General features: G+C 54.5%; 1 protein-coding gene across 7 annotated transcripts; it reads right to left on the bottom strand.

Moving 5' to 3' along the window:
* Nucleotides 1-10,796: 10,796 nt before the first annotated feature.
* ZNF707 (zinc finger protein 707) lies at nt 10,797-20,793 on the bottom strand. 7 transcript variants are annotated; one of them, XM_033202493.1, is made up of 6 exons: nt 20,567-20,793; nt 20,226-20,354; nt 15,015-15,081; nt 13,920-14,046; nt 13,411-13,524; nt 10,797-12,403 (listed from the first exon to the last, which is right to left on the bottom strand). In XM_033202493.1, the coding sequence occupies exons 1-6, from the start codon at nt 20,776-20,778 to the stop codon at nt 11,544-11,546; spliced, it is 1,509 nt and encodes a 502-aa protein (XP_033058384.1). In that variant the 5' UTR covers nt 20,779-20,793; the 3' UTR covers nt 10,797-11,543. The 7 variants fall into 7 exon arrangements, with proteins under 7 accessions (XP_033058384.1, XP_033058386.1, XP_033058387.1 ...); XM_033202495.1 differs by lacking the exon at nt 20,567-20,793 and adding an exon at nt 15,891-16,007 and having other exon boundaries at nt 13,920-14,220; nt 20,226-20,355; XM_033202496.1 differs by lacking the exon at nt 20,567-20,793 and adding an exon at nt 15,891-15,926 and having other exon boundaries at nt 13,920-14,220; nt 20,226-20,348.
* Nucleotides 20,794-25,592: the final 4,799 nt, after the last annotated feature.

Genomic DNA, 25,592 nt, shown 5'->3' with positions numbered 1-25,592 from the left:
TGCTCCTTGTCCTGCGGGCCGGCTCCTCCCTCTGAGCAGGCCTGTGGCTTTGCTGAGGGCAGGGTCTCGGGGTCCCAGAGAGCATTCGGGGAAAGCAGGCGCTGAGCTCCCTTGCAGCTTGGACATTGGACGCACGTGGGTGCCCCCAGTTCCCCCAGGGAGCAGGGTGGGCCCACCTGAGCCATCTCTGTCCCCTCACGAGGAGTTGCCAACGCTGGGGCTCTGTGCCCCGGGCGGGCGGGCAGGGAGGTAGGTGCAGCTGCTGGGAGGCGGGCAGCTTCCCTGGCTTGCAGGGCCCCATGCACCTCCCTGCATGGACCTCGACCTTAGGGTCTGTGTAGCTGGGTCGTCCCTGTGTGTGACGCTTTTTGGTGCAAGGGTGTCTGGCCCTGGGGCAAGAATTGTATTGGGGAGGGGGACAGCCGGGCCCTGGAAAAAGTAAAGGGAGCCCACTCACTCAGCCTGTCTGGAAGGTTGGCTCTTTGTGAATAAAGATCCAAACGTTCAAGTAAAACACACCTGTGAGTGGATAAATCTAGGACACTGACACCACCAAAGGCCACCAAGGATGAGGAGCAACAGAAGCGCCCAGTCATTACTGGTGGGAAGGCAGAATGGCACAGCCATTGGGGAAGAGAGTTTGGCAGGTTCGAAACGTACTCTCACCATACCATCCACAATAGCACTCCTTGGCATTCGCCCAAAGGAGTTGAACATTTTTATATGTGTCCTTATAAAAACCCACACATGTAGTTAGCCGGGTGTGGTGGTGCACACCTGTAATCCCAGCTACTCGGGAGGCTGAGGCACAAGAATCGCTTGAACCCAGGAGGCAGAGGCTTGCAGTGAGCTGAGATCTGCCACTACACTCCAGCCTGGGCCACAGAGCAAGACGCTATCTCCAAAAAACAAACAAAAATCCCACACATGGATGTTTATAGACGTTTTATTAATAATGGCCCAAACTCAAGCAGCCAGGATGTCCTTCAGTAGGTGAATGGGTACACTCTGATCCATCCAGACAATGGAATATTGTTCCGCACTGAAAAGAAACAAGCCGTCAAGCCGTAAAAAGACAGAAAACTTAAGTGCGCGTTGCTAAGTAAGAGAAGCCGGTCTGAAAAGGCAGCAGGCTGTATGATTCCAACTGCAACATTCTGGAAAAGGCAAAAGGGAGCGGGGGACAGTTAAAGGACCAGTGGTTGCCAGGGGTTGGGGGAGGATGGGGTGAAAAGGTGAAGCATTTTTAGGGCAGCAAAACTACCCCATACAATACTACAATTGTGCAAACGTGGTTTTTCTGAATCATGGAATCTATAACACCAAGAGTGAAGCCCTAATGTGAACTGTGGGCTTTAGTTAAAAGTCACATAACAATATTGCCTGTCAGTCACAGAAGAGGAGCCACACTAAGGCAACATGTTAATAATCGGGGAGAGTGGCTGGGTGCGGTGGCTCACGCCTGTAATCCCAACACTTCAGGAGGCCGAGGCGGGCAGATCACCTGAGGTTAGGAGTTCAAGACCAGCCTGGCCAACATGGTGAAACCCCGTCTCTATTAAAAATACAAAAATTAGCCTGGCCTGGTAGTGGGCACCTGTCATCTCAGCTACTCGTGACGCTGAGGCAGGAGAATCGCTTGAAGGCAGAGGTTGCAGTGAGCCAAGATCACACCACTGCCCTCCAGCCTGGATGACAGAGTCAGACTCCAGCTCAAAATAATGATAATAATATAATAGGGGAAAGTGCCTATGAAGGGGTATTATGGGATCTCTGTACTCTGATCAATTTTTCAGTAATTCTAAAACTGCCCTAAAGATACAAAGTCTGTTAACTTCTTTAAAAAGTAAAAACATTAAGTATTGGAAGCAAATTTGGAAATAATTTGAGGACGTGGAAAGCATTTTTTAAAAAAGAAAACCCAAAGCCAGGCATGATGGCTCGCACCTGTAATCCAGCCTTTGGGAGGCCAAGGAAGGTGGATTACTTGAGGCCAGGAGTTCATGACCAGCCTGGCCAACATGGCAAAACCCCATCTCTATTAAAAAAAAAAAAAAAAAAAGTTAGCTGGGCATGGTGGCACATGCCTGTAATCCCAGCTGTAATTGGGAGGCTGAAACAGGAGAATCCACCCAGGAGGTGGAGTTTGCAGTAAGCCAAGATCACACCACTGTACTCCAGCCTGGGTGACAGAGTGAGACTCTGTCTCAAAATAAAATAAAATAAAATAATAAAATAGAAAAGAAAACTCAGAGGCATAAAAGATTTTCTGTGAAGACAGGAAATCAGTGTGAAAAACTTACGGTAAACTACACCGTAAATTGGAAGGCAAATGACAATCTTGGCAAAAATATTTACAACAAATAAAACAGACAAAGGATAACTCTATAAGGAGCTGTGAAAAGACTCAACAGCCAACCGGAAAACACAGGCCAATGACTTGGACGCCAAAGAAGTACAAAGGCCGATGCATGTCGGAAGAGAGCCATGCTGCCCAGGGAACAGCGAGGGGCAAGTCGCAGCAGTGCCAGGATGAGGAAGACCCAGAATAAGGGGCCGTGGAGGGCACCCGTGTCATTGTGGAGCCTGGGAGTGTGGAACGCTCCTGGGTTTTTTTTGGCTGTCTGCTGCTATTAAATCTAAAACCGCCCTGCTCTGACTCAGCAGATCAGCCTCTAGGAATCCATTCTGTGCCTTCATTGTGGATTGCAGTGTCCCCTGAAATATATATGTTCAAGCCCTAACCCCCAGTACCTCAGAACATGACGGTATTTGGAGAGAAGGCTGTTGCAGGTGTCATTCGCTGGGGTCATGAGGGTAGGCCCTAATCCAATATAACTGGTGTTCTTATGAGAAGCTGGTCACATGAAGACAGAGACACAGGGAGAATGCGTGTGCCAACAGAGGCAGAGATTGGAGTGATCTACATGCCAAGAACTGCCAGGAACTGCCGGCAACACGGAAAACCGGAAGAAGCTAGGGCGTATCCTTCCCCTACAGGTTACAGAGGGAGCACAGCCTGCTGATGCCTTAATTTTGCACATCGGGACCCCAGAACTGGGAGAGAATTCGTTTCTGTTGTCTGCAGCCACCTGGTCTGGGGTGCTGTGTTACAGCAGCTCCAGGAGCCTGGCAAGGCCCAGGTGCACACAGACACAAAAGCGGGGATATAGGCACATGCACACACAGATGTAAGAGCAAGGACGTTCACTGCGGCAGAATTCACAACACCAAAACGCTGGGCTTGCAGGCTGTGTCCTTGCGCAGGACACATTCACGGGACAGCATGAGGTTGCTAGAAAGTGCACACAGACGGAATGACAGAAGCACATGCAGGCTGTGCAGGACGACTCCACACGACGAGGAGCGCACACACGCAGGTTTGTGCCTACACACAAACCGACACAGGTGTGGGACAAGTATTTGTGGTGTCAACCTAAAAAGAAACTCAGAGACAAGCTCTCCAAATAAGCGAGTTTATTTGGGAATGGCAGAGAATTGCAATTCGGGGTATGCAAGCTTTGGCAGGCTATAGGTGTATCCAGCGGAGTTGGGGAAAAGGGGAATCTTAAAAACAAAAAGGGCCAGGTGTGGTGGCTCACCCCTGTAATCCCAGCACTTTGGGAGGCCGAGGCAGGTGGATGACCTGAGGTCAGGAGTTCAAGACCAGCCTGGCCAACATGGAGAAACCCCGTCACTACTAAAACTACAAAAATTAGCTGGGTGTGGTGGCATGCGCCTGTAATCCCAGCTACTTGGGAGGCTGGGGCAAGAGAATTGCTTGAACTCAGGAGGTGGAGGTTGTGGTGAGCCAAGATTGCACCACTGCACTCCAGCCTGGGAGACAGAACGAGACTCCATCTCAGAAACAACAACAAAAACAAGAACAAAAAAGAAGCCCACATAAGCTGTTTTCAGAGCCAAGGGTCTTTTACAGGAGTCTATTACAGGAGCTGGAATTGGTACGTGGGTTAAGACAGTCATTGATGGTCAAGCATCTGTCTGGAGTAGTGCAACCCTGAGGGCGCCCTGTGGGTCCTGGAACTGCCTCCGTGCAGGCGTCTTGGGCTGTGTCCCATCACAGGCCTGTGTCTGAGGACTTCAGGGCCGCCCCGACTCCATGGTAGCAGCAGCTTTCACAGTGGACACACTCCACCATCAGGAGAGTTCATTCCACAGGAGTGGGGGCAGTAAGGGGACTTGACCCTTTGTGCCATATTTCCCGGAGAGCAGAAGTCCTGTGTGAATTTAACTGGGAATAAACTTCACTAAAATAACGTGCACTTAGCTCTCTTTTGCAGACAAAAGTTGCCTGATGTATTGGTCAAGGGAACCCAAACTGTATTCCAGCCCTACTGGCGAGAGAACACCTCTCTTCACGTCCGACAAATCAGACCCCCCGGGGATCCACGGTGAGGGCATTTGGCTGTGTGTGAAGGACAGGACAGGGCAGTACACGAGCAAGGAAGAGGATGTGGGCCTGGGTGTTCTGGGCCCCAAGTGGAAGGTCTCATCTGCTGTGCTGTGGGCCAGACACCCAGGGCCGACCCCGGGCCACTCAGCAGGGGATGTGCTGTGGGGAGCTTGTGCAGAGGCGAGTTCTGTGCAGGCATGGCAGGGCTCGTGTGGGGGGGTCTGCAGCTGGATGGTCCTTGAGAGAGGAGCCACGGGGCCGGGCATCAGCACCCCTCCATCTCCTAGGTCCTGGATGCGGCCCCAGGAAGGGGCGTAACCTGGGCACAAACATCCACTTCAGCCAAGGTCAAAGCAAAGGGAGCGGCCGCTGAGGGCTGTGGCCAGCAATGCTCAGCAGCTGCCAGGAGGGACGGCCGCAGGGGGATTGGAGAAGTGTGTTCTCAGCCTCCCCAGTAGCTGGGACAACAGGCATCCACCACCACCCCTGGCTAATTTTTGTATTTTTAGTAGAGTTGGGGTTTTACCATGTTTGCCAGGCTGGTCTCAAGCGCCTGACCTCAAGTGATCCGCTTGCCTCAGCCTCCCAAAGTGCTGGGATTACAGGCGTGAGACACCACGCCCGGCCTAGGGCTGGATTTTTTTTTTTTTTTTTTTTGAGACGGAGTCTCGCTCTGCCGCCCAGGCTGGAGTGCAGTGGCCGGATCTCAGCTCACTGCAAGCTCCACCTCCCGGGTTCACGCCATTCTCCTGCCTCAGCCTCCCGAGTAGCTGGGACTACAGGCGCCCGCCACCTCGCCCGGCTAGTTTTTTTGTATTTTTTTTAGTAGAGACGGGGTTTCACCGTGTTAGCCAGGATGGTCTCGCTCTCCTGACCTCGTGATCCGCCCGTCTCGGCCTCCCAAAGTGCTGGGATGACAAGCTTGAGCCACCGCGCCCAGCCAGGGCTGGATTTTATCTACGGGATTAAAGGGAAAAATGGAATCAGGAAAAGAGTAGGACTAGGTTTGCACTTGCACACTGAACAGATTTGGCCAGGAGGATCTGCCCTGAAGAACAAGGCCGAAGCCGTCAGTTTCACTGAGGTGCCACAAAAGACTTGGTGTATTTCCCTTCAGACATCTCTCCTCTCCCAACCTGTAAGTCATCTGAGAGGGTCACTCCGTCTCTCAAGTTGTGTGTCCAGGTGACAGACCTCAAGCCCCTTTAGGAAATCCTCAGATGCTCAGGCGTGTGGCTCCAGGGCCACGGTCAGCCAGGTTGCTGAGTAAACCCGAAGGAAGGTGACGCGTGATGGAGAGCGTGTCCTACTGCTCAGCGGCCGCCGTACAGCCCACCGCAGCACCCAGGCTGCTGGGCCCACCCAACATCTGTTCAGCAGTGTCCAAATACTGACATTTTAACTAGCCACTCACTTTCCTTATTCCTTTTCAAATCAATTGTTTCCGCCCTTTCCCCTCTCAGCATCGTGGTTTTGTCATCTCCCACATCTGGAGTTGCAAAAAGGCCCTGAGGCGGCCGGGCATGATGGCTCATGCCTGTAATCCCAGCACTTTGGGAGGCTGAGACGGGTGGATCACGAGGTCAGGAGTTCAAGACCAGCCTGGCCAAGATGGTGAAACCCCGTCTCTACTAAAAAGACAAAAATCAGCTGGGCGTGGTGGTGGATGCCTATAATCCCAGCTACTCGGGAAGCTGAGGCAGAGAATTGCTTGAACCTGGGAGGCAGAGGTTGCAGTGAGCCAAGATCGTGCCACTGCACTTCAGCCTGGGCGACAGAGCGAGACTCTGTCTCAAAAAAAAGCCCTGAGGCCGTGATGCGCATGCTGAGCAGCTGGCCCGCAGGACACGGGGCCCGCAGGACAGGGGCCCGCAGGACAGGGGGCCCACAGGACAGGGGGCTCACAGCAACTCATCGACATGGTGGCCGTGGTCCCCACTGGAGACACTGCAGCTGGAGGTGGGGTAAGTGGACTGAGCACCTTTGAAGTAATGTGACTAGAAGACGAGGCTGGCCAACCCCTCTGTGGAAAGCACACAGCCCTCCAGCTGTGGCAATGGGTGTGCAGGCCACAGGTTCACCTTTCCTAAGGCAGGGCTGCGCTACCTTTGCTTGGATTGTGTGAGGTATCATGTACTGCAGTCAGGTTGCCACACTTCTCAAGTGTACGTGTGGGTAGGGGAGGAGTGGGGAGTGAGTGATTCTGGTGATGTCATGCTCAGGTGCATGACAGCTGGTCCCCCCTCATTGAGTTACCACTGTAATCGGACTCCAGGCTTCCACATCGGCCCTTGAATTTTACACAGGATGGTTGGCCCTGGGAAAAGGAGCCTCTGAAGTTTTCAAATCCAATGTGGCTCCAACATTAAGCTCACACTGGGGACCAGCTCAAAACCCACCCATTTCACATTCCCCAAAACGTTTCATTTGGTGGGCCTGTGATTTAGCTCCCAAGAGGTCACAGATGCAAACACAACAAAGCAAGCTATTAGGGCTGGACATGCTGGACGTGCACTCAGTGACGCAGCTGTCCCTCCACCCTGGCCCAGGTCAGGTTCTGTCAACCCCACATGCATACTCTTCATTAGAAGGGTCCTGATGTGTTTGAGGACCCGTAAGACTGACATGCACGGCAGACCCGATGAGCACCCAGAACGACAGTGAGCAGAGCTGATGATACGTTGTAACCAGAGTGACTCCCCAAATATCTTGATTTACTCGGCATTGTACTTCCCAAAGAATATTGCAGCCACTGGGCCTCCCTTCAGAGTGCAGAGAGGCAGCTCCAGGAGCTGAGCCTGCTGGGATGCAACTCCTCCTCCTAGCACCATGGACTCCTTCATCTTTCAGTCAAGGCTGCCAGTGGCCACCACGTGGCCCTCCCATTCCTGGAGCCCTCAGCTGCATCTGCCACCTGCTCTCTCAATGGACTCTTTTTGAGATGGAGTCTCACTCTGTCGCCCAGGCTGGAGTGCAGTGGCATGATCTTGGCTCACTGCAACCTCCGCCTCCCGGGTTCAAGTGATTCTCCTGCCTCAGACTCCTGAGAAGCTGGGATTACAGGCGCCCGCTACCATGCCCAGCTAATCTTGGTGGACTTTACACTGGGCACGTGTGCGCTGTGCTGACACAAAGGCCAGGCAAGTGTTCCCCAGAGACAGAGGGGTGGAAGGCTAGGTCACAGGCATGGCTGTCAACGGACGCTGCTGTGCACCCATTCTGGCCACAAAGTAGCTTCATGCATCCTCTGCCTGGTAAATGCAGAGAAAACTCGGTTCTACAGGCCCACAGGGAGTGACGGCTGCTGGCCCCGGGAAGGAAGGTGCTCCTTACAGGACACGTGCTGTGAGCCCCTCCTGTCACCCCACCCCCGCCCGGGAGGGTGGAGCTCGTGGTGAGGTGGCCAACAGGACAAGATGCAGAGCCTCCCGGTTCCACGCAGCCCCACGGCCTCCTCACCACCATTCTCTCCTCAGGCCTCTTCTGTGGGTCTTTCTCCAGCAACCCGGGGAGGCAGGAAGGGAAGCCTGAGTGTTAGAAGGAAAGACAGCTAAGAGCAGCAGCCTGACCGCCGCTGAGCGTGGCCGTGCTCCTCCCTGGGGAAATGTCAAGGGAGGAACCCCCCTGCTCTACCCGGAGACCCGGAGCCCTGCTAAGCAGGGTGGAAAGCCTGGGTGCAGCCTGGGGGGTACCGCGACTGTGGCCCAACCATCGTGTGTGAGCCCTGGATGACCGGGCCAAGAGCCAAGGCAGCCCGCTTGGACAGCTGTCCATGATCTGATGAGGCAGCGCATTGCCCACGTCTCTGCTGTTCACATTTAATCCCGCACAAGTGTGTCACAAAGTGACAGCATCGCGAAGGACTAACGACCAGGCACAGGTGACCCTGGATGCGGCCAGCAGCTTCCTGCAGGGCGCTAAAAACCCAAGTCTATGATCTGTTGCGTCTACTGCCGAGACATCAGCTGCTCCGTCCCCACCTGCGCTCAAGCACCTGAAGGCCCTTCCAACGGCGCCCACTGGGCAGAGGACAAACCAGACACAAAACACACACGTGCTTTTACCAGCCTGGACTCTGTAAGAGAAAGGCACCCACATATCCCCCTGGGGGATTTCCACTGATCCTGCAGGGTCCTCACGGCCTCACGGGGCTCTACCAGGGCCTGCCCTGCAGGGGGAGGTGCTTTTCCTGCACAGGGTCTGTGGGCCAGGACAGACGCAAAGGAGCTTCTGCTACGGGCTGAATCGTCACTCGGAAATTCCCAAGTGGAAGCCCTGGGCCTGATGTGATGGTATAAGGAGGTCTCTGGGAGGTGATCTGGCTTCGATGGGGTCATAGGGGTGGGCCCTACCCATGGAATCTGGGCCCTCACAAGGAAGAGAGGACACCAAGGTCCCTCCCCAAATGAGGACACCTCTGAACCAGGAGGCGCTCGCCGGAAACGGACCCTGTTGGCACCTGTACCTCGGACTTCCAGCCTGCAGAGCTGGAGAGAACAGACCCGTGATCTCTGTGCTGCCGCCTGTGGTGAACTGGTAAGGCAGCCTTGTAACTCCATGACCCAGCTGCTCTCTACAATCTTCAGTGAGCATGAAAACACTCATATTCATGCTGTAAATAAAAGATTTGGGGTATTTTCAAACACACCAACCTCCCAGCTTCAACAGCTGTCAATGTTTAGCCAATACCGTTGTATCTTTCTCCTTTTTATTAGAATTTTAAAGCACATCCCAGGTGCCATATCATTTCCCCACAAACATGTCCAAATGCATCTGAGTGAGGATTCTCAGGTAACCCTGTGTCACCATGACCGCCAACAGCCAATTCCTCACCCCACCCGACTCACAGCCCCCCTCCCGACTCACACCCACCCTCCCGACTCACAGCCCACCCTCCCGACTCACAGCCCCCCTCCCGACTCACAGCCCACCCTCCGACTCACAGCCCCCCTCCGACTCACAGCCCCCCTCCCGACTCACAGCCCGTCCGCCCGACTCACAGCCCGTCCGCCCGACTCACAGCCCGTCCGCCCGACTCACAGCCCGTCCGCCCGACTCACAGCCCGTCCGCCCGACTCACAGCCCGTCCGCCCGACTCACAGCCACCCTCCCGACTCACAGCCCACCCTCCCGACTCACAGCCCACCCCCCGACTCACAGCCCGTCCGCCCGACTCACAGCCCACCCTCCCGACTCACAGCCCACCCACTCGACTCACAGCCCACCCTCCCGACTCACAGCCCACCCTCCCGACTCACAGCCCACCCTCCCGACTCACAGCCCACCCACCCGACTCACAGCCCACCCTCCCGACTCACAGCCCACCCCCCGACTCACAGCCCCCCTCCGACTCACAGCCCACCCTCCCGACTCACAGCCCACCCTCCCGACTCACAGCCCACCCCCCTCCCGACTCCAGCCCACCCTCCGGACTCACAGCCCACCCTCCCGACTCACAGCCCACCCACCCGACTCACAGCCCACCCTCCCGACTCACAGCCCGTCCGCCCGACTCACAGCCCGTCCGCCGACTCTCAGCCCACCCTCCCGACTCTCAGCCCACCCACCCGACTCACAGCCCACCCTCCGACTCACAGCCCACCCTCCCGACTCACAGCCCACCCACTCGACTCACAGCCCGTCGCCGACTCACAGCCCACCCTCCGGACTCAGCCCATCCGCCCCACACAGCCCACCCTCCCGACTCTCAGCCCACCCTCCCGACTCAGTCCACCCGCCCGACTCAGCCCCTTCCCACATTTCCACAATTGTCTCAAAGGTGACTTTGCACTTGGTTTGTTCCTATCAGCGTCACACACAGCCTGCCCGGCCTTTCTGTGAGCCCGGCTTCCAGCAGAAAGGTTGCTTCTGGTGGCGCCTCCGGCTGGATCCGGCTCGGGGCTTCCTCGTGGTGTTCAACCTTCTCCTGGTCCCCTCTTTCTTGTGAACTCGTTTCTGAGTCCAGCATTACATGTGCACGTGTCGGCTGGAATTTTTTTTTTTTTTTTTTGAGACGGAGTTTCAGTCTTGTTCCCCAGGCTGGAGTGCAATGGCGCAACCTTGGCTCACCACAACCTCCACCTCCTGGATTCAAGCGACTGTCCTGCCTCAGCCTCCCGAGTAGCTGGAATTTCAGGCGTGAGCCACCACACCTGGCCTGGCTGCAATTCTTAAAGAAAAACAGGCAAAAGCAAAAATCCTTCAACAATTCAGCTAACCTGAAACATGGCAGTGTCCCCGATGCATTTCCACAGGGTCTTCCCTTGGGGTCACCACTGGCAGATTTTTATGTCTGGCTGGATAAGACAAGAGGTCACCTCTTCCCCACGGAATGCACTATGGTGACCACGGCCTCTTCCCTCTTCCCCACGGAATGCACGATGGTGACTACAGCCTCTTCCCTCTTCCCCACGGAATGCACGATGGTGACGATGGCCACCTCACTGCCCTGAGACCCAACTCGATCTGCCGATTTCAGGTGTGTGACCCAGGCTCTCACCAACAGAGCTGGGTGGAGGCCATCCCTGCAACACTGGGGGTGGCCCTGACCGAACCAGCTGAGCACCACTCCCTAATCCTTGAACAAGGTTCAGTACTACAAAGGCTCTTGTTTCTATGGCCCAGTGCAGAGGATACAGGAGGCTCTTTGCCTCTGTGCAATGCTCACAGCTGCCTCGCCCAAGACAGAGACAGGAAGGGAAGCCAGGCCAGGCAGCAAGCATGGAGTGCAGAGCGAGGAAGGAAAGGCCCAGCAGACAGCGACTCAGGGCCAGGGTGGAGTCCCTGAGCCAGACAGCTGTGAGCACCGGGCAGGCTTCTCCACTTCTGCGCCTGGCCTGGCATGTGGCTCCGTGGTCGCACATGCTCTCAGCACCTCCCCAGGGTGCCCGGCACCGGGGTGCAGCCCCTGCCATCTCCACAGCCCCCACCATCTCCGGCGAAACCATGGATTCGCTTCTCCCACCTGGCAGTTTTCCCAGTGAAACTTCTCGGGGGACTGGAGAGCTCCGAGGACTGAGGCGGCTCCTTTTCAGGCTGATTTTCCAGGCTGAAGAGCAACTTCTCACTGCAGCTCTCCCTCAGGGCCCAGTACTCCCGCACAGGTACAGCCCCCCACGCTTCGGGGCCCCTACACCTCCCCATGCCTGTGAGTTCTTTGATGCCGCGTGAAGAAGCCCAGGTGGCGGAATCCTTTCCCGCAGTGGCCGCACTCGTAGAACCTCTTTGTCAGGTGCAGCCTCCGGTGGATGCTGAAGCCCTTGGGCCACCGGAAGGACTTGCCACACTCGGCACAGGTATAGGGCTTCTCCCCGCTGTGGACTCTCTGATGGTGGCTGAGGCTCTCCTTGGTCCGGAAGGCCTTGCCGCAGTCCGCGCAGTAGAACGGCCGCTCCCCGGTGTGCACCAGCTGGTGTCTGAGAAGGTTGGATTTCTGCTTGAAGGCTTTCCCACAGTCGCCGCACGCGTAGGGCCTGTGTTCGGTGTGGACCTTGCGGTGCTGGGCCAGACGGTCCTTCAGGCTGAACGCCTGCCCACACGCCTCGCAGCAGAAGGGCTTCTCGTGCGTGTGGTTCTTCTGGTGGCGCTGCAGGTTTGAAGCCCACCGGAAGGTCTGGCCGCACTCGGGGCACTTGAAGGCCTTGGTCCCTGTGTGCACCGTCTGGTGAGCGAGCAGCCGGCTGTGGCAGCTGAGCGCCTTCCCGCACGTGCTGCAGATGAACGACAGCTCCATTGCGCACTGCTTCCGGCGCTCTCTGCGGCCCGGCCGCTGCCCACAACACTGTGTGAGCATCTGACGTGCAAAAGCCGTGGGCTTGGCGTCTGTCCTTTCTGGAGCAGCTCTGGGAAGCTGCCCGTCGTCCGTGTCCGGCCCGAAGCTCTTCCGAAAGCTGCTTCCCTCCCTGGCTCTTTCTCGCCTCACATGGGTTTTCTTATGAGCCCAAGTTGGATGGTCACAGTGTGTCCTGGGGTCTGCAGATTTCCTTGCTCCTGTGGAAGGAACAGACAGCCTTACACAGAAGCCAGGGGCCCGTGGCCAGGCAGTGCCTCCTGCTGTGTGCGTCAACTGGCTTCTATCTACTCAGCTCATTCCACGTGGCTACAAGTGATCAGGAAAACTCGTTCAAAGAAACACAGATGAGCCACAAAGATCAACAGCGGAAACCAAGATGAGCTCAGATGGTTCCCCAGCCCCGGTCACACGCAGGACACCTGGCACTGCTACGTGAGGGGGCACCGACACATGCCTGCCAGTCACAGAAGCAACTGGGCCAGGAGAATGTCCTTTCACCCTGTCCACGCCGGCAAGCCCCGCTCATGCAGGTGGAGGTGGCGCCAGGGTGTCTGGAAGATGCATAGCTCCACGTGATTCTTAACCACTCAGCCTCAGAGCCATAGCTCCCTCCAGCCGGGGCTCCACAGGCCCAGGGACTTCCCCGGGCTCGTGTTCACGTAGCTGCTCCATCCCACTCTGAACATCTCAGTAAAAAGCAAACCCCTCTGACCACTGCCCCAAGAGCGCCCCTCACCTAATGGAGGGAAGCATGGCCACTGTCCCAGTTTTGCAAACAGGGATGTGGAGCCAACTCCTACCCAGAGCCACGTACCTGGAGACCCTCACGTGCAGTCAGTACCAGGCCTGTGGCCCCACGTGGCCATCACAGGGAGCTCAGACACCTACACCAACGGCCTCCGCCAGACAGACCTGGGTGGCTGGGTGCAGCCTTCAAGTGTCACTCTGGCCTCAGGCCCCTCCCAAGCTGCAGCTGTACGTCATCCTGCACCACCGTGCCTTGCGAGCCCCGGCCCTGGCCAGTGTCCATCAGGACAGGAGCGTGGCTGCCCCTAGGTCTCTAAGGCCCAACTGAGAGAGCGGCTGTGTGTCCACTCTCCCGTGGGAAGGACACAGCCTCGGTCACTGCAGTGTGCTGAGCGCTCACCCAGGAGCTGTGGCCACAGGGACCGGGCCAGCCCAGCCCGGACAACCCAGCACTCACCTGGCCAGTGGCCCCTCTGCACTGCCTGGAGCTCAGGTCTCTCCCGGTCTTCAACCCACGGCTCCTCCCACTGTTCCAGGCGAGAGACAAGGTCTGGTCTGGGGCTGCAAAATCCTTTTCAAAGAAGAGAAAAGGTTCTGTTTTACTTGTACTGAGGACAAAGTGAGGGTTGAGGCTCAGAGCAGTTCTGCATTAGCCTAAGAGGCCAGGCAGGCCCAGCCCTCGGGGCGGCCCTGGAGAAGCTACCCTGAAGCAGAGATGACAGGAAGGGAGGGGCCTGGACACCAAGGCCCACGGAAGGCCCTGGCAAGGTCAGAGGAAGGAAGATGAGGCTGCCTCCAGGGAGCCTGAGAGAGACACCAAGGGGGCCCCTCTGCCTACACAGGCCAAGAACTTCCAGCTCCTGAGCCCCCTCGGCTAGAAGGCCCCACTACCATCCTGGAGCAGCCAGGCCCGGAGGCAGCGGCAGAGCCCACCCCACACTCACCCAGCACTCGGCCCGCGCTCACCCAGGGCAGCCATACTGCTAAAGTTGTCCAGCATCACGTCCCGGTAGAGGGCCCTCTGGCTGGGTTCCAGACACGCCCACTCCTCCCTTGAGAAGTAGATGGCCACGTCCCTGAAGGTCACCGGCTCCTGCAACACACACAGCTCCCGAAATGGCCATTCCCAAGAAAAAGAAGGCTCAGCCCACAGGTCTGGGCGGGAAGGGGGAATCAGGGTGGCCCCACTGTAGACTGATTGTTTGCGTCCCCTAAATCCATATACTGAAGCCCGGAGCCCCGAGTGGCTGTGTCTGGAGATGGGCCTCTGTGGAAGAGATTAAGGTTAAGTGAGGTCAGAAGGGTGGGGCCCTGACCCATGGGCCCGGTCCTCACAGGAGACTCCAGAGAGCCCCCCGCCTCCCTCACCGCACACGCGTCAACACAGCACAACAGTGGCTGTCTGCAAGCAGGCCAGTGGCCCCGCCAGAAACCAGACCTGCAGCACTCTGATCGTGGACATCAGCCTTCAGAACAGAGGAAGTGCACGTCTGTCAACTGCCCAGTGCGTTGTATTTGGTTACGGCAGCTCTAGTGGACTAGAAGAATCTGGTCTATTTTCCTACAACAGCCACTACTCTCCTAGTGTCAATGAATCCAATTTTCTTTTCTTTTTTGAGAGGGAGTCTCGCTCTGTCACCAGGCTGGAGCGGTGGCGCGATCTCGGCTCACTGCAAGCTCTGACTCCCAGGTTCACGCCATTCTCCTGCCTCAGTCTCCTGAGTAGCTGGGACTACAGGCATCCGCCACCATGCCCGGCTAATATTTTGTATTTTTAGTAGAGACGGGGTTTCACCATGTTAGCCAGGATGGTCTCAATCTCCTGACCTCGTGATCCACCCGCCTCAGCCTCCCAAAGTGCTGGGATTACAGGCATGAGCCACCGCGCCCGGCCCCAATTTTCTTTTCTCTTTCCCTGCCCCTTAAGAAAGAAGGCAAAAGGGCAGACACAGACACAGTGCCTGGGAAGCCGCTGCCACAGACCCTCCCCGCGTGTGTGCTGGGGTCTCAGGCAGCTGGCAGGGCAGAAGGGAGGCTGTGCTCGGCAGCGGCAGGGCTCACCTGGGCCATGTCCATGGGAAGAGCGAGGCCACCCCTCTGGGGAAGCAGAGCGCCAAGGAGGGCAGATCTGCGGAGACAAGAAATGTAAGCGGGCGCAGCCGGCCCAGGAATGCCCACCCCACCTGACCGCAGGAGCCCCCACTCAGCAAATCAAGGGGAATTCAGGAAAAATGAGCGATGCACACGCAGGGTCTGCTCTGAAACTACCGACAGCCACCAGGTGTGGGGAAACTTGGCAGTGGTGAGGAGTCAACATATCTTTAAGGGACAGCTGGGTGCGGTGTGCCACCTGCCACACACAAGAACTCTGAAATACCAGAGAGCAAGCCAGGCCTGTCACCAGAAGAGGACAGAGGCCAGCCACTGCTGGCTGAAAGCCAACAGCTTAGCTGCAAACACATGACTAGAGAGTCTAACCGCAACTGAGGCGTCCGAGGCTGCTCCTCAGGAGACAGGCGGGCGGCCATTCCCACAGTGCTGTGCCCGGGGGATGCTCTCTGGTACGCTACGAGGAGGCCACCTGGCAGCCTTCCCCTGAGTGAAAACCTGGGGGAAGGGTTTCACCCACTGCACTCCAGACTGAGACCCTGTCTCAAAAAAAAAAAAAAAGCCCCAAGAAATCCCATTAATCTTCACTCAGTCTCCAGATCAAGCCACGAGCTCCCCTAAACCTTAGGGTCCCAGCCCACTGAGATTCAGCTTCTACCCCCAGGTCTGTGAAGAACCACCCTGGCATCCCACTGCCCTCCTGCCACAGTGGGTCCTGCCTCCTTCCTGAGTAAAGCTCAGAGCCCCAATATGCAGAAGAGGCCAGCCCCACAGGCGCCCCGAGAAGAGACAGAACCAGCTGGAGGAAGATGGCCCATGCCTGGTTATCTTGTCAGGGGAGGGGAGGAGATGTTGCTCTAGACCCTACAGACACGGAAGTATCATGAAGGGCCGTCAGGAGCAAGTCATGCAAACAGGTTCAGCAACGGAGATGAAACGGACAAACTCCACGAAAAACACAGGATTACGAAACTGACGAAAGGGAAGCCAGGCAGCCTTCCATCTGATAAGGCAACTGGAAATGCAACCTGAACCCCTCCCATGAGGAAAATGCCACGCCCAGCTGGGTTCCCTGGTAAGCTCCACCAAAGCCTACGAAGCACAGTACTGATCTTAGAAGCTATTTAGTGAACAGAGGAAGAGCAGACACTATCCAGTCTGTCTTAATGAGGCCAGCAAAACCCAAACCAAAAACCTGACAGAGATATTACAAGGGGCCAAGCACAGTGGCTCACGCCTATAATCCCACCACTCTAGGAGACCGAGGCAGGAGGACTGTTCCAGGCCAGGAGTTGCCCCACCTGTCTCTATACAAAATAGAATGAGCGGGGTGTGGCGGTGGACATACGCAGTCCCAGCTACTCAGGAGGCTGAGGTGGGCGTATTGCTTGAATACGGGAGGCATAGGTTGCAGTGAGCTGAGCTCATGCCACTGCACTTCAGCCTGGGTGTCAGACTGAGACTCTGTCTCAAAAAAAAAAAAAAGATATGACAAAAAAATAACCTACCAAACTCTCATAAACACAAATTCTCAAAAAATATTAGGAAGCCAAATCCAGCAGTTTATAAAAAGAATTCTCGGTCATGACCAAGTGACGTGGACCCTAAGAGTACACAGCTGGTTTGATCCCCATTAGCTGCAGCTGGTGCCCAGGAGCCTCCCTCCACCACCTGTGTTCAACACTCACTGCAGGGGGCAGCTCCCTCGGCGTTCACCCCTGCCCCTCGTCCCTCCCACCTCCAGCACAGCAGGCACACAGACATTCCCTTTCTCCTTACGACGCTCACGGGTGGCTACAGCAGGCACACAGACATTCCCTTTCTCCTTCCGACGCTCACGGGTGGCTACAGCAGGCACACAGACATTCCCTTTCTCCTTCCGACGCTCACGGGTGGCTACAGCAGGCACACAGACATTCCCTTTCGCCTTCTGACGCTCACAGGTGGCCACATTAACTGCTACATGTTTTCAGGAATATACTTTTCAACTTGAGATTTTTTTTTCACCCTTTCAACAGCATGGCATCAACTTTAATCACGATGACTTCCTGAACATTTGACAACGACATAACTAACCACGTTAGCAGAATAAAGGAGAAAACCATATAACAGCTATTATCTCAATAGATGCGGAAAAGGCATGTGTTAAAACTCAACACCTAATCCCAACAAAAACTCTCGGCAAACAAGGAACAGAAGAAAACTTCCTCACCCCGGCAAGCCTGCAACCAACACCCTGCTTCATGGGCCACTATGGAACTCTTTCCCTCTGAGACCAGAACAAGCAGGGCTGTCTACCCACTGCTTCTCTTTATCACCTTATTGGAGGCCTGAGCCAGTGCAAGGAGGTAGAAAAAATACATAAAGCCATAAGATTACAAATAAAGAAGTAGGTCGGGTGCGGTGGCTCATGCCTAGAATCCCAGCACTTTGGGACGCCGAGGCGGGTGGATCACCCGAGGTGGGGAGTTTGAGACCAGCCTGGCCAATATGGTGAAACCCTGTCTCTACTAAAAATACAAAAAGTAGCCAGGCATGGTGGCAGGCACCTGTTATCCCAGTTACTCGGGAGGCTGAGGCAGGGGAATCGCTTGAACCCGGGAGGTGGAGGTTGCGGTGAGCCGAGATCGCACCATTGCACTCCAGCCTGGGTAACAACAGCAAAACTCCATCTCAAAAAAAAAAAAAAAAAAAAAAATTCACAAATTGGAGGCAGAAGTTGTAGTGAGCCAAGATTGTGCCACTGCACTCCAGCCTGGGTGACACAGAAAGACTGTCTTCACAACACTGGGGTAGGCAAACATTTCTTTCATGGATCCCCAAAAGCACTTTAAAAAAATTACAAATTCAGACTGGCTGCAGTGGCTCACGCCTGTAATCCCAGCACTCTGGGAGGCTGAGGTGGGCGGATCACCTGAGGTGGGGAGTTCGAGACCAGCCTGGCCAACAGGCTCTCTCTTCAGTCGAGAAGGGAGAAACCCCTTCTCTACTAAGAATACAAAATTAGCTGGGTGTGGTGGAGCATGCCTGTCATCCCAGCTACTCAGGAGGCTGAGGCAGGAGATTCGCTTGAACCCGGGAGGCGGAGGTTGTGGTGAGCCGAGATCGCACCATTGCACTCCAGCCTGGGCAACAAGAGCAAAACTCTGTCTCAAGAAAAAAAAAAAAAATCACAAATTGGATTTATCAGAATTAAACATTTTTGTTTATCATGGCAGTCAAGAAAAAAAAATAAAGGAGACTGGGTGCAGTGGCTCATGCCTGTAATCCCAGCACTTTGGGAAGCTAAGGCGGGAGGATTGCTTGAGGCCAGGAGTTTGAGACCAGCCTGGGCAACATAGGGAGACCTCTGTCTCTATTGTTCAATTTAAAAAAAAATTTTTTTTACAAAGACACAAAGGCAAGCCACAGAATAAGAGAAAATATTCCCAATACATGTATCTGACAAAGGGCTTATATAAAGAACTGTAACTCCTACAAATCAATAAAAAAGAAAAATAAAATTTAAACTGGGCAAAATATTAGAACAGACACTTCAACCAGAGTGATCCAATGGTCTATAGAAACGTGAAAAGGCACATTGACCACATGGATCATGGGTGGTGTTTTCCAGTCAAACGACTTGCTGAGTTCCTCTAGCAAGCAGCAATGACCACAGTGATAAAAATAATAGCTCCTGGCCAGGTGCGGTGGCTCACGCCTGTAATCTCAGCACTTTGGGAGGCCATGGCAGGTGGATCACCTGAGGTCAGGAGTTCGAAACCAGCCTGGCTAATATGGTGAAACTCCATCTCTACTACAAGTGCAAAAATTAGCCAGGCTACTCAGGAGGCTGAAGCAGGAGAACTGCTTGAACCAGGGAGGCGGAGGTTGCAGTGAGCCAAGATTGTGCCACTGCACTCCAGCCTGGGGGACAGAGCAAGCTTCTGTCTCAAACAAAAACAAAAACACCAGCTCCCCTCAGCTAAACAGCTGTGTTTGCACTACAACCTGGGCTGGGCTTCCTAGCCTGGAAAGCAGAGTCGGGGAGAACCGTGAGATAGGCCAGAAAAGGGGCTAAGGTCAGATTATTCAAGGCATCCTGAGCCATGGTTTCATGTGTAATGTGACAGAAGTTTAATACAGGAGAACAGAAGGATACTGTCATAGCTGCTTTTTTTCCCCCTAGGCAAATTAACACAGGATTTTTTTTTCTGAGGCAGGGTCTTGCTCTGTCACCCAGGCTGGAGTGTGGTAGCCCAATCACAGCTCACTGCAGCCTCGACCTCCTGGGCTCAAGTAATCCTCCTACCTCAGTTTCCCCAGTAGCTGGAACCAAAAGTGCATGCGCCACCATGTCCTGCAATTGTTTAAATTTTTTGCGGAGAGGGGATCTCACTATATTGCCCAGACCGATCTCAAACTCCTGGCCTCAAGAGATCCCCTGGCCTCGGCCTCACCCAAAGTGCTTGAGTTACAGGCGTCAGCCACAGCATCCGGCCTAAGCTACATTTTTTTTACTTTTCATTATTATTATTTTTTAATGAGATGGAGTCTCGCTCTGTTGCCCAGGCTGGAGTGCAGTGGCGTGATCTCCACTCACTGCAACCTCTGCCTCCCAGGTTCAAACGATTCTCTTGCCTCAGCCTCCCCAGAGTAACTGGGATTACAGGTGTGCACCACCACACCCGGCTAATTTTTGTATTTTTTGTAGAGATGGGGTTTCACCATGCTGGCCAAGTTGGTCTCGAACTCCTGGACTCAATGATCCACCTGCCTCGGCCTCCCAAGTGCTGAGATTACAGGCGGGAGTCACCTCTCCTGGCTAAGCTACATTTTAAAAAAGATCCTGGGTGATGAACAAATGAGAAAGCAGCACAACAGGATGGGGGTGGGGAGAAGATAGCGAGGCGTTCAGGTGAGAGAGGAAGAGCCAGGATTGGGACTTACAGGGTGGGAATGGCAAGGAGGCAAATGGTTCAGTTATGGAGCTAAGGCACCAGTGACTGTGCGGCTGGGCGTGGGCAGGAAAGGGGAAGAAGTGAATCTCGGCTTTCTGCCTCCTCCCCTTCGCGGTGGCATGCCTGGGAGGACCAGTGGGTGGGGCGTAGAGGTTACAGGAGCTCAGCCTGGGGCAGGGGAGCTTTGAGTGTTACGAACTAAGTCTAAGCGCTTGGGTCTTACCGGAGCGGTGCGGGCTGGAGACACAGGTGTGGAAAGTGTCTATGAGGGATAACTGCGGTCACGATCGTGGACGGGGTCAGCCGGGGAGAAACCAGCTTGAAGAGGATACACAACCGGGTCCTGACAAACCTGCAAGCGTAAGGCGCGAGGAGAGAAGAGGGGGCTGAGCCGGAAGAAGCTGAAGAACAGACCCCGAATAGCCGAGGCCACCGGCAGCCTCCCGGGTCTGTCCCAGCAGCCGCCACGCTGGGTTTCACAGCCCTGGGGCGGCCGCAGAATTAGAAGGTCAGACAGCCCACCACCCAGGGACGGAGGGGCGGCGGGGACACGGGACCACTCACCACCAGGGCGTCCTCAACAAGGATGCTGCATCCGCTACGCCGCGCCGGTAGCCCAGACTTCTACAAACTTCCCCAGCGGAAGTTGTTATCCGACAGCTTCCGGCCCCTCTAGGAGCCCACGTCTCGGTGGTGCGCGCAGTCAGCCCAGGCCTTCCGGGCCGCCCGGCTCGCCGCGCCTGTGGTTCCGCCCGGGCCGGCAGGCCCCTCCCCATCACAGCCAAAGGCCACCGCGACTGGCTGATTTTTTTTTTTTTTTTTTTTTTTTAAGTAGAGACGGGAGTTTCACCATGTTGGCCGGGCTGGTTGTGAACTCCTGACCTCAGGTGATCCGCCTGCCTTGGCCTCCCAAAGTGCTGGGGTTACTGGCGTGAGCCACGGAGCGCAGCCCTCCTAACCTAAAGTCGGCCTAAAGGTTTCTCCTACAGAGTGAACTGTAACCTAACTGGAGGTGTGAACAGACTGTCACTTGCTCTGGTACCAGTCACCCAGTTCCAGCCAAACAAGGGTGTAGGGTCCAGCCGTATGGGGCTAAGCGGGTGTTCTCCCCATGTGCGGAGACGAGAGATTGTTATAAATAAAGACACAAGACAAAGAGATAAAGAGAAAACAGCTGGACCCAGGGGACCACTACCATCAAGACGCGGAGACCGTTAGCGGCCGAACGGCTGGGCACGCTGATATTTATCATATACAAGACAATGCAGGATGTGCAGCCCAGGCCCAAGGGCGCTGGCGCAGGGCCCCGTCATGTGCAGGGAACTCTACCAGCTAGTAGGTGGTGCCAGGCAAGTGTCTGGGCCCTGACTGTGGAGGCCAAGGTGTTTATGAGACTGGCACTGCCCATCGTGACTGGGTGCTGTTGGAGCTACCAGTCCCACATCCAAGGGGCCAGCAGTTTACTGGGAGATGGAAGTGGAGTCTAGGATTGGGCTTGGGCAGGTCCAGAAGACACAAGGATGGCCCAGGTCCCTGTGCCACGCTCTGTCTTCTGGGCCTTTCCCCAAGCCCACGCCTGTGGCTCCATGGAGAGGTCCCTGAGCCCTGCTGCAGGAGACGGGTAGTCTCATACCTGGCTTACGGAGGGGCCGGGTGTGCTCTGAGGCCCTCCAGACAGAGCAGGGCTCCTGTGGCCAGGCAGTCGGTGAAGTGCAGCTCCAGCCCACCTCACAGTGGCCCAGCAGGTCCCCAAACCAAAAGCCAACACTACAGCGCCAGAGCCTAGAAGCCACGCACTGCAGCGCAGTCTTCACCTGTTGGGAACAGCCCCCCAAAATGTGGCCATAAGCTGGCCCCAAAACTGGCCATAAACAAAATCTCTGCAGCACTGTGACAGGTTCGTGATGGCCATGACACCCACACTGGAAGGTTGTGGGTTTACCAGAATGAGGGCAAGGAACGCCTGACCTGCCCAGGGCGGAAAACCACTTAAAGGTATTATTAAACCACAAACAATAGCATGAGCGATCTGCGCCTTAAGGACATGCTCCTGCTGCAGATAACTAGCCAGACCCATCCCTTTATTTTGGCCCATCCCTTCCTTTCCCATACGGGATACTTTTAGTTAATCTATTATCTATAGAAACAATGCTAATGACTGGCTTGCTGTTAATAAAAACAGTGGGTAAACCTCTGTTCGGAGCTCTGAGCTCTGAAGGCTGTGAGACTCCCTGATTTCCCACTTCACTTCCCTATATTTCTGCATGTGTGTCTTTAATTCCTCTAGTGCCACTGGGTTAGGGTCTCCCTGACTGAACTGGACTTGGCAAGTGGCGTCCATCGTGGGAGCTCCAATCCAGGTCAAAGGGTTGCCGGAGCGATGGTTGGAGAACGTGGAACTAAGCTGGAGGACACCTGAGTTTTTTTTTTTTTTTTTTTTTTTTGAGATGGAGTCTCGCTCTGTCGCACAGGCTGGAGTGCAGTGGCCGGATCTCAGCTCACTGCAACCTCCACCTCCCGGGTTCACGCTATTCTCCTGCCTCAGCTTTCCGAGTAGCTGGGACTACAGGTGCCGCCACCTCGCCCGGCTAGTTTTTGTATTTTTTTTTAGTAGAGACGGGGTTTCACCGTGTTAGCCAGGATGGTCTCGATCTCCTGACCTTGTGATCTGCCTGTCTCGGCCTCCCAAAGTGCTGGGATTACAGGCTTGAGCCACCGCGCCCGGCCACCTGAGTACTCTTAAAGCAATCCTCGTGGTGAGTAGGAAGGGGAGCTTGGAAGCATCAGGGTAACAATGGGACAAGTGTGGGGTCTGGTTCATTCCACATTGGAACTTTTTTGCACTGATGATGAGGAGGAAGGAGAGTATAACGAAGTAACAGAAGAGTACAGAGCAGGTTTATTTGCCAGCTAAAGTGGCAAAGGAGGGAGAGGTTCATCCCTACCCTTCTACACCCCCTCATTATTATTTTGAAGAAAAAGACCCTCCAGATCTTTCTTTTCCAGAGGACACTGGGGGAAAAGTAGTTGCCCCAGTGACTGTTTGAGCAGTGCCTCAAGCGATCGCTCTCAGTTCTATTCAGGCAGAAATTCAGCAAGCTAGAAGAGAGGGTGATTTAGAGGCTTGGCAGTTCTGAGAATACACCCCCAAGATCAACAGGGAAATATTATAGCTACATTTGGGCCTTTTCTTTTAAAATTCAGGAAAGCACATTTAGTTGATTATATCAACTCCTGTGATGGTATCGGAAGTAATCTGCACAAGCCTATTCTGCTAGCACAGGCAATGGCAGGATTGAGAGTAGATAAAGGAAATACTCCATTTCCTGGAGCTTGTTTTAACTGTGGGAAGCATGGTCATACTAAAAAAGAATGTAGAAAAATATCAGTGAGTCAGGCCACCAGATAGGGGAAAAAAGGAAACTGCTGAGGCTGAAATATGTCCAAAATGTAAAAAAAGGAAAACACTGGGCTAGTCAGTGTCACTCTAAGTTTGATAAAGATGGGAACCTGATTTCGGGAAACGCCATGAGGGGCCCATCCCAGGCCCCATTCCAAACCGGGGCATTTCCAGCTCAGGCCATTCCCTCACCCCTGTACAATGTCTGTCCCCCACCATAGCCAGTAGTGCCGCAGTAGATTTATGCTGCACAAAAGCTGTGAGTTTTCTGCCTGGGGAACCCCCGCAAAAGGTCCCAACAGGAGTCTGTGGACCTTTGCCAGCAGAGACAATAGGATTACTTCTAGGAAGGTCTAGTTTAAGTTTAAAAGGGGTACAAATACATACAGGAGTCATTGATTCAGATTACAATGGGGAAATTCAGATTGTTATATCTACTTCTGTTCCCTGGAAAGCAGAGCCAGGGAGCACATAGCACAGCTCCTGATTGTGACGTATGTGGAAATGGGGAAAAGTGAAATTAAACGATCAGGAGGGTTTGGCAGCACAAATAAACAAGGCAAAGCAGCTTATTGGGTAAATCAAATCACTGATAAATGTTCTGCCTGTGAGGCTGGGCGCGGTGGCTCAAGCCTGTAATCCCAGCACTTTGGGAGGCCGAGATGGGTGGATCACGAGGTCACGAGACCGAGACCATCCTGGCTAACACGGTGAAACCCCGTCTCTACTAAAAAATACAAAAAAAAACTAGCTGGGCGAGGTGGCGGCGCCTGTAGTCCCAGCTACTCGGGAGGCTGAGGCAGGAGAATGGCGTAAACCCAGGAGGCGGAGCTTGCAGTGAGCTGAGCTCTGGCCACTGCACTCCAGCCCGGGCAACAGAGCGAGACTCCGTCTCAAAAAAAAAAAAAAAAAAAAAGAACACCAGGAACAAGGCAGGAAAGGCGGGCAGTAGAGAGAATGAGACTGACAGCCACCAGGTAGCTGACTCCAAATTGTATAGGATTGTCAACTCCTTACCAATTTATATTTACCAGTTACATAAAAAAAAGATATGGTGACCACCCCTTCCAACCATGATTGAGTAATAGGTACTGGACTTGCCCTCCTGCCCTCAACTAGAAAGCTGGACAAAATCCATGCAACAGCTGCTGTTAGACATTGGAGGGTGCAGTGCGATGACCTGCCCAGGAGGATGGAGATGGGGGGCACCTCCCATGATGTCAGCTGTCTGCCTGGTGGCATCTTCTAGAATACAGCATACAGAGGGGAAACACAGGCATGGTATCAACAACTCACTAAGTTGAGGAGGCAGAGGTTGGACTCTGGGGAGGTCCAGAAGTCTGGCATACATGGGGTCCAGCACCAGAAAGAAACTGGGGCCCATGAAGTGAAAGGCCCCCGTGCTGCCGTGAGTGTTTGGATGAACGTAAAGCTGCACACGCTGGGGCCAGGCCACAAGCCACGGGGAGCTGACAGCAGACAATCCCCAAAAAGCTTGCAGGCCTGGGAGGTGCTCAAAGTGTGATGAGCCAGAGTGGTGGGGTCTTGCTGCCCAGTGGCGGCACTCAGTGAGAAGTGCGAAGGGTCCAGCCCCACCAGGAGCACAGCTAACCTGGAGTAAAGGCCGCCGTAGACCAGCCTCAGCCAAGCTCAGAAACAAGCCTTCAAAGGACCACGCTGATCTACAGTCATTAAGCTGCCTGCAAAAAAAAATTCAACAATTTTGAAAGGAAGTCAACAAATTTCAGACCTGCAACAATGTAACATTCACAATATCAAAAAAATTACTAAACACACAGAGGTGAAAATGTCACCCATAGCCAAGAGAAACATTCATCAACTGGAGAACATCCAGGCCAGGCACGGTGACTCACGCCTGTCATCCCAGCACATCGGGAGGCCGGGCATGCAGATCACTGAGGTCAGGAATTTGAGGCCAGCCTGGTCAACATGACGAAACCCCATCTCTACCAAAAATACAAAAATTAGCTGGGGGTGGTGGCACAGATTTGTTGTACCACCTACTCAGGAGGCTGAGGCAGGAGAATCACTTGAACCTGGGAGGCGGAGGTTGCAGTGAGCTGAGATCGCACCACTGCACTCCAGCCTGGGCGATAGACCGAGACTCCATCTCAAACAAAACAAAACAAAATCCTGAAGAACATCCAGAAATGATAAAGATGGTAGAAT

This window comes from Trachypithecus francoisi, unplaced genomic scaffold (assembly GCF_009764315.1).
Source record: "Trachypithecus francoisi isolate TF-2019V2 unplaced genomic scaffold, Tfra_2.0 Lachesis_group7, whole genome shotgun sequence".
NCBI classification, from domain to species: domain Eukaryota; kingdom Metazoa; phylum Chordata; class Mammalia; order Primates; family Cercopithecidae; genus Trachypithecus; species Trachypithecus francoisi.
Note: the sequence above shows the minus strand (reverse complement) of the source record. Positions and strands in the feature narration are given on the sequence as shown.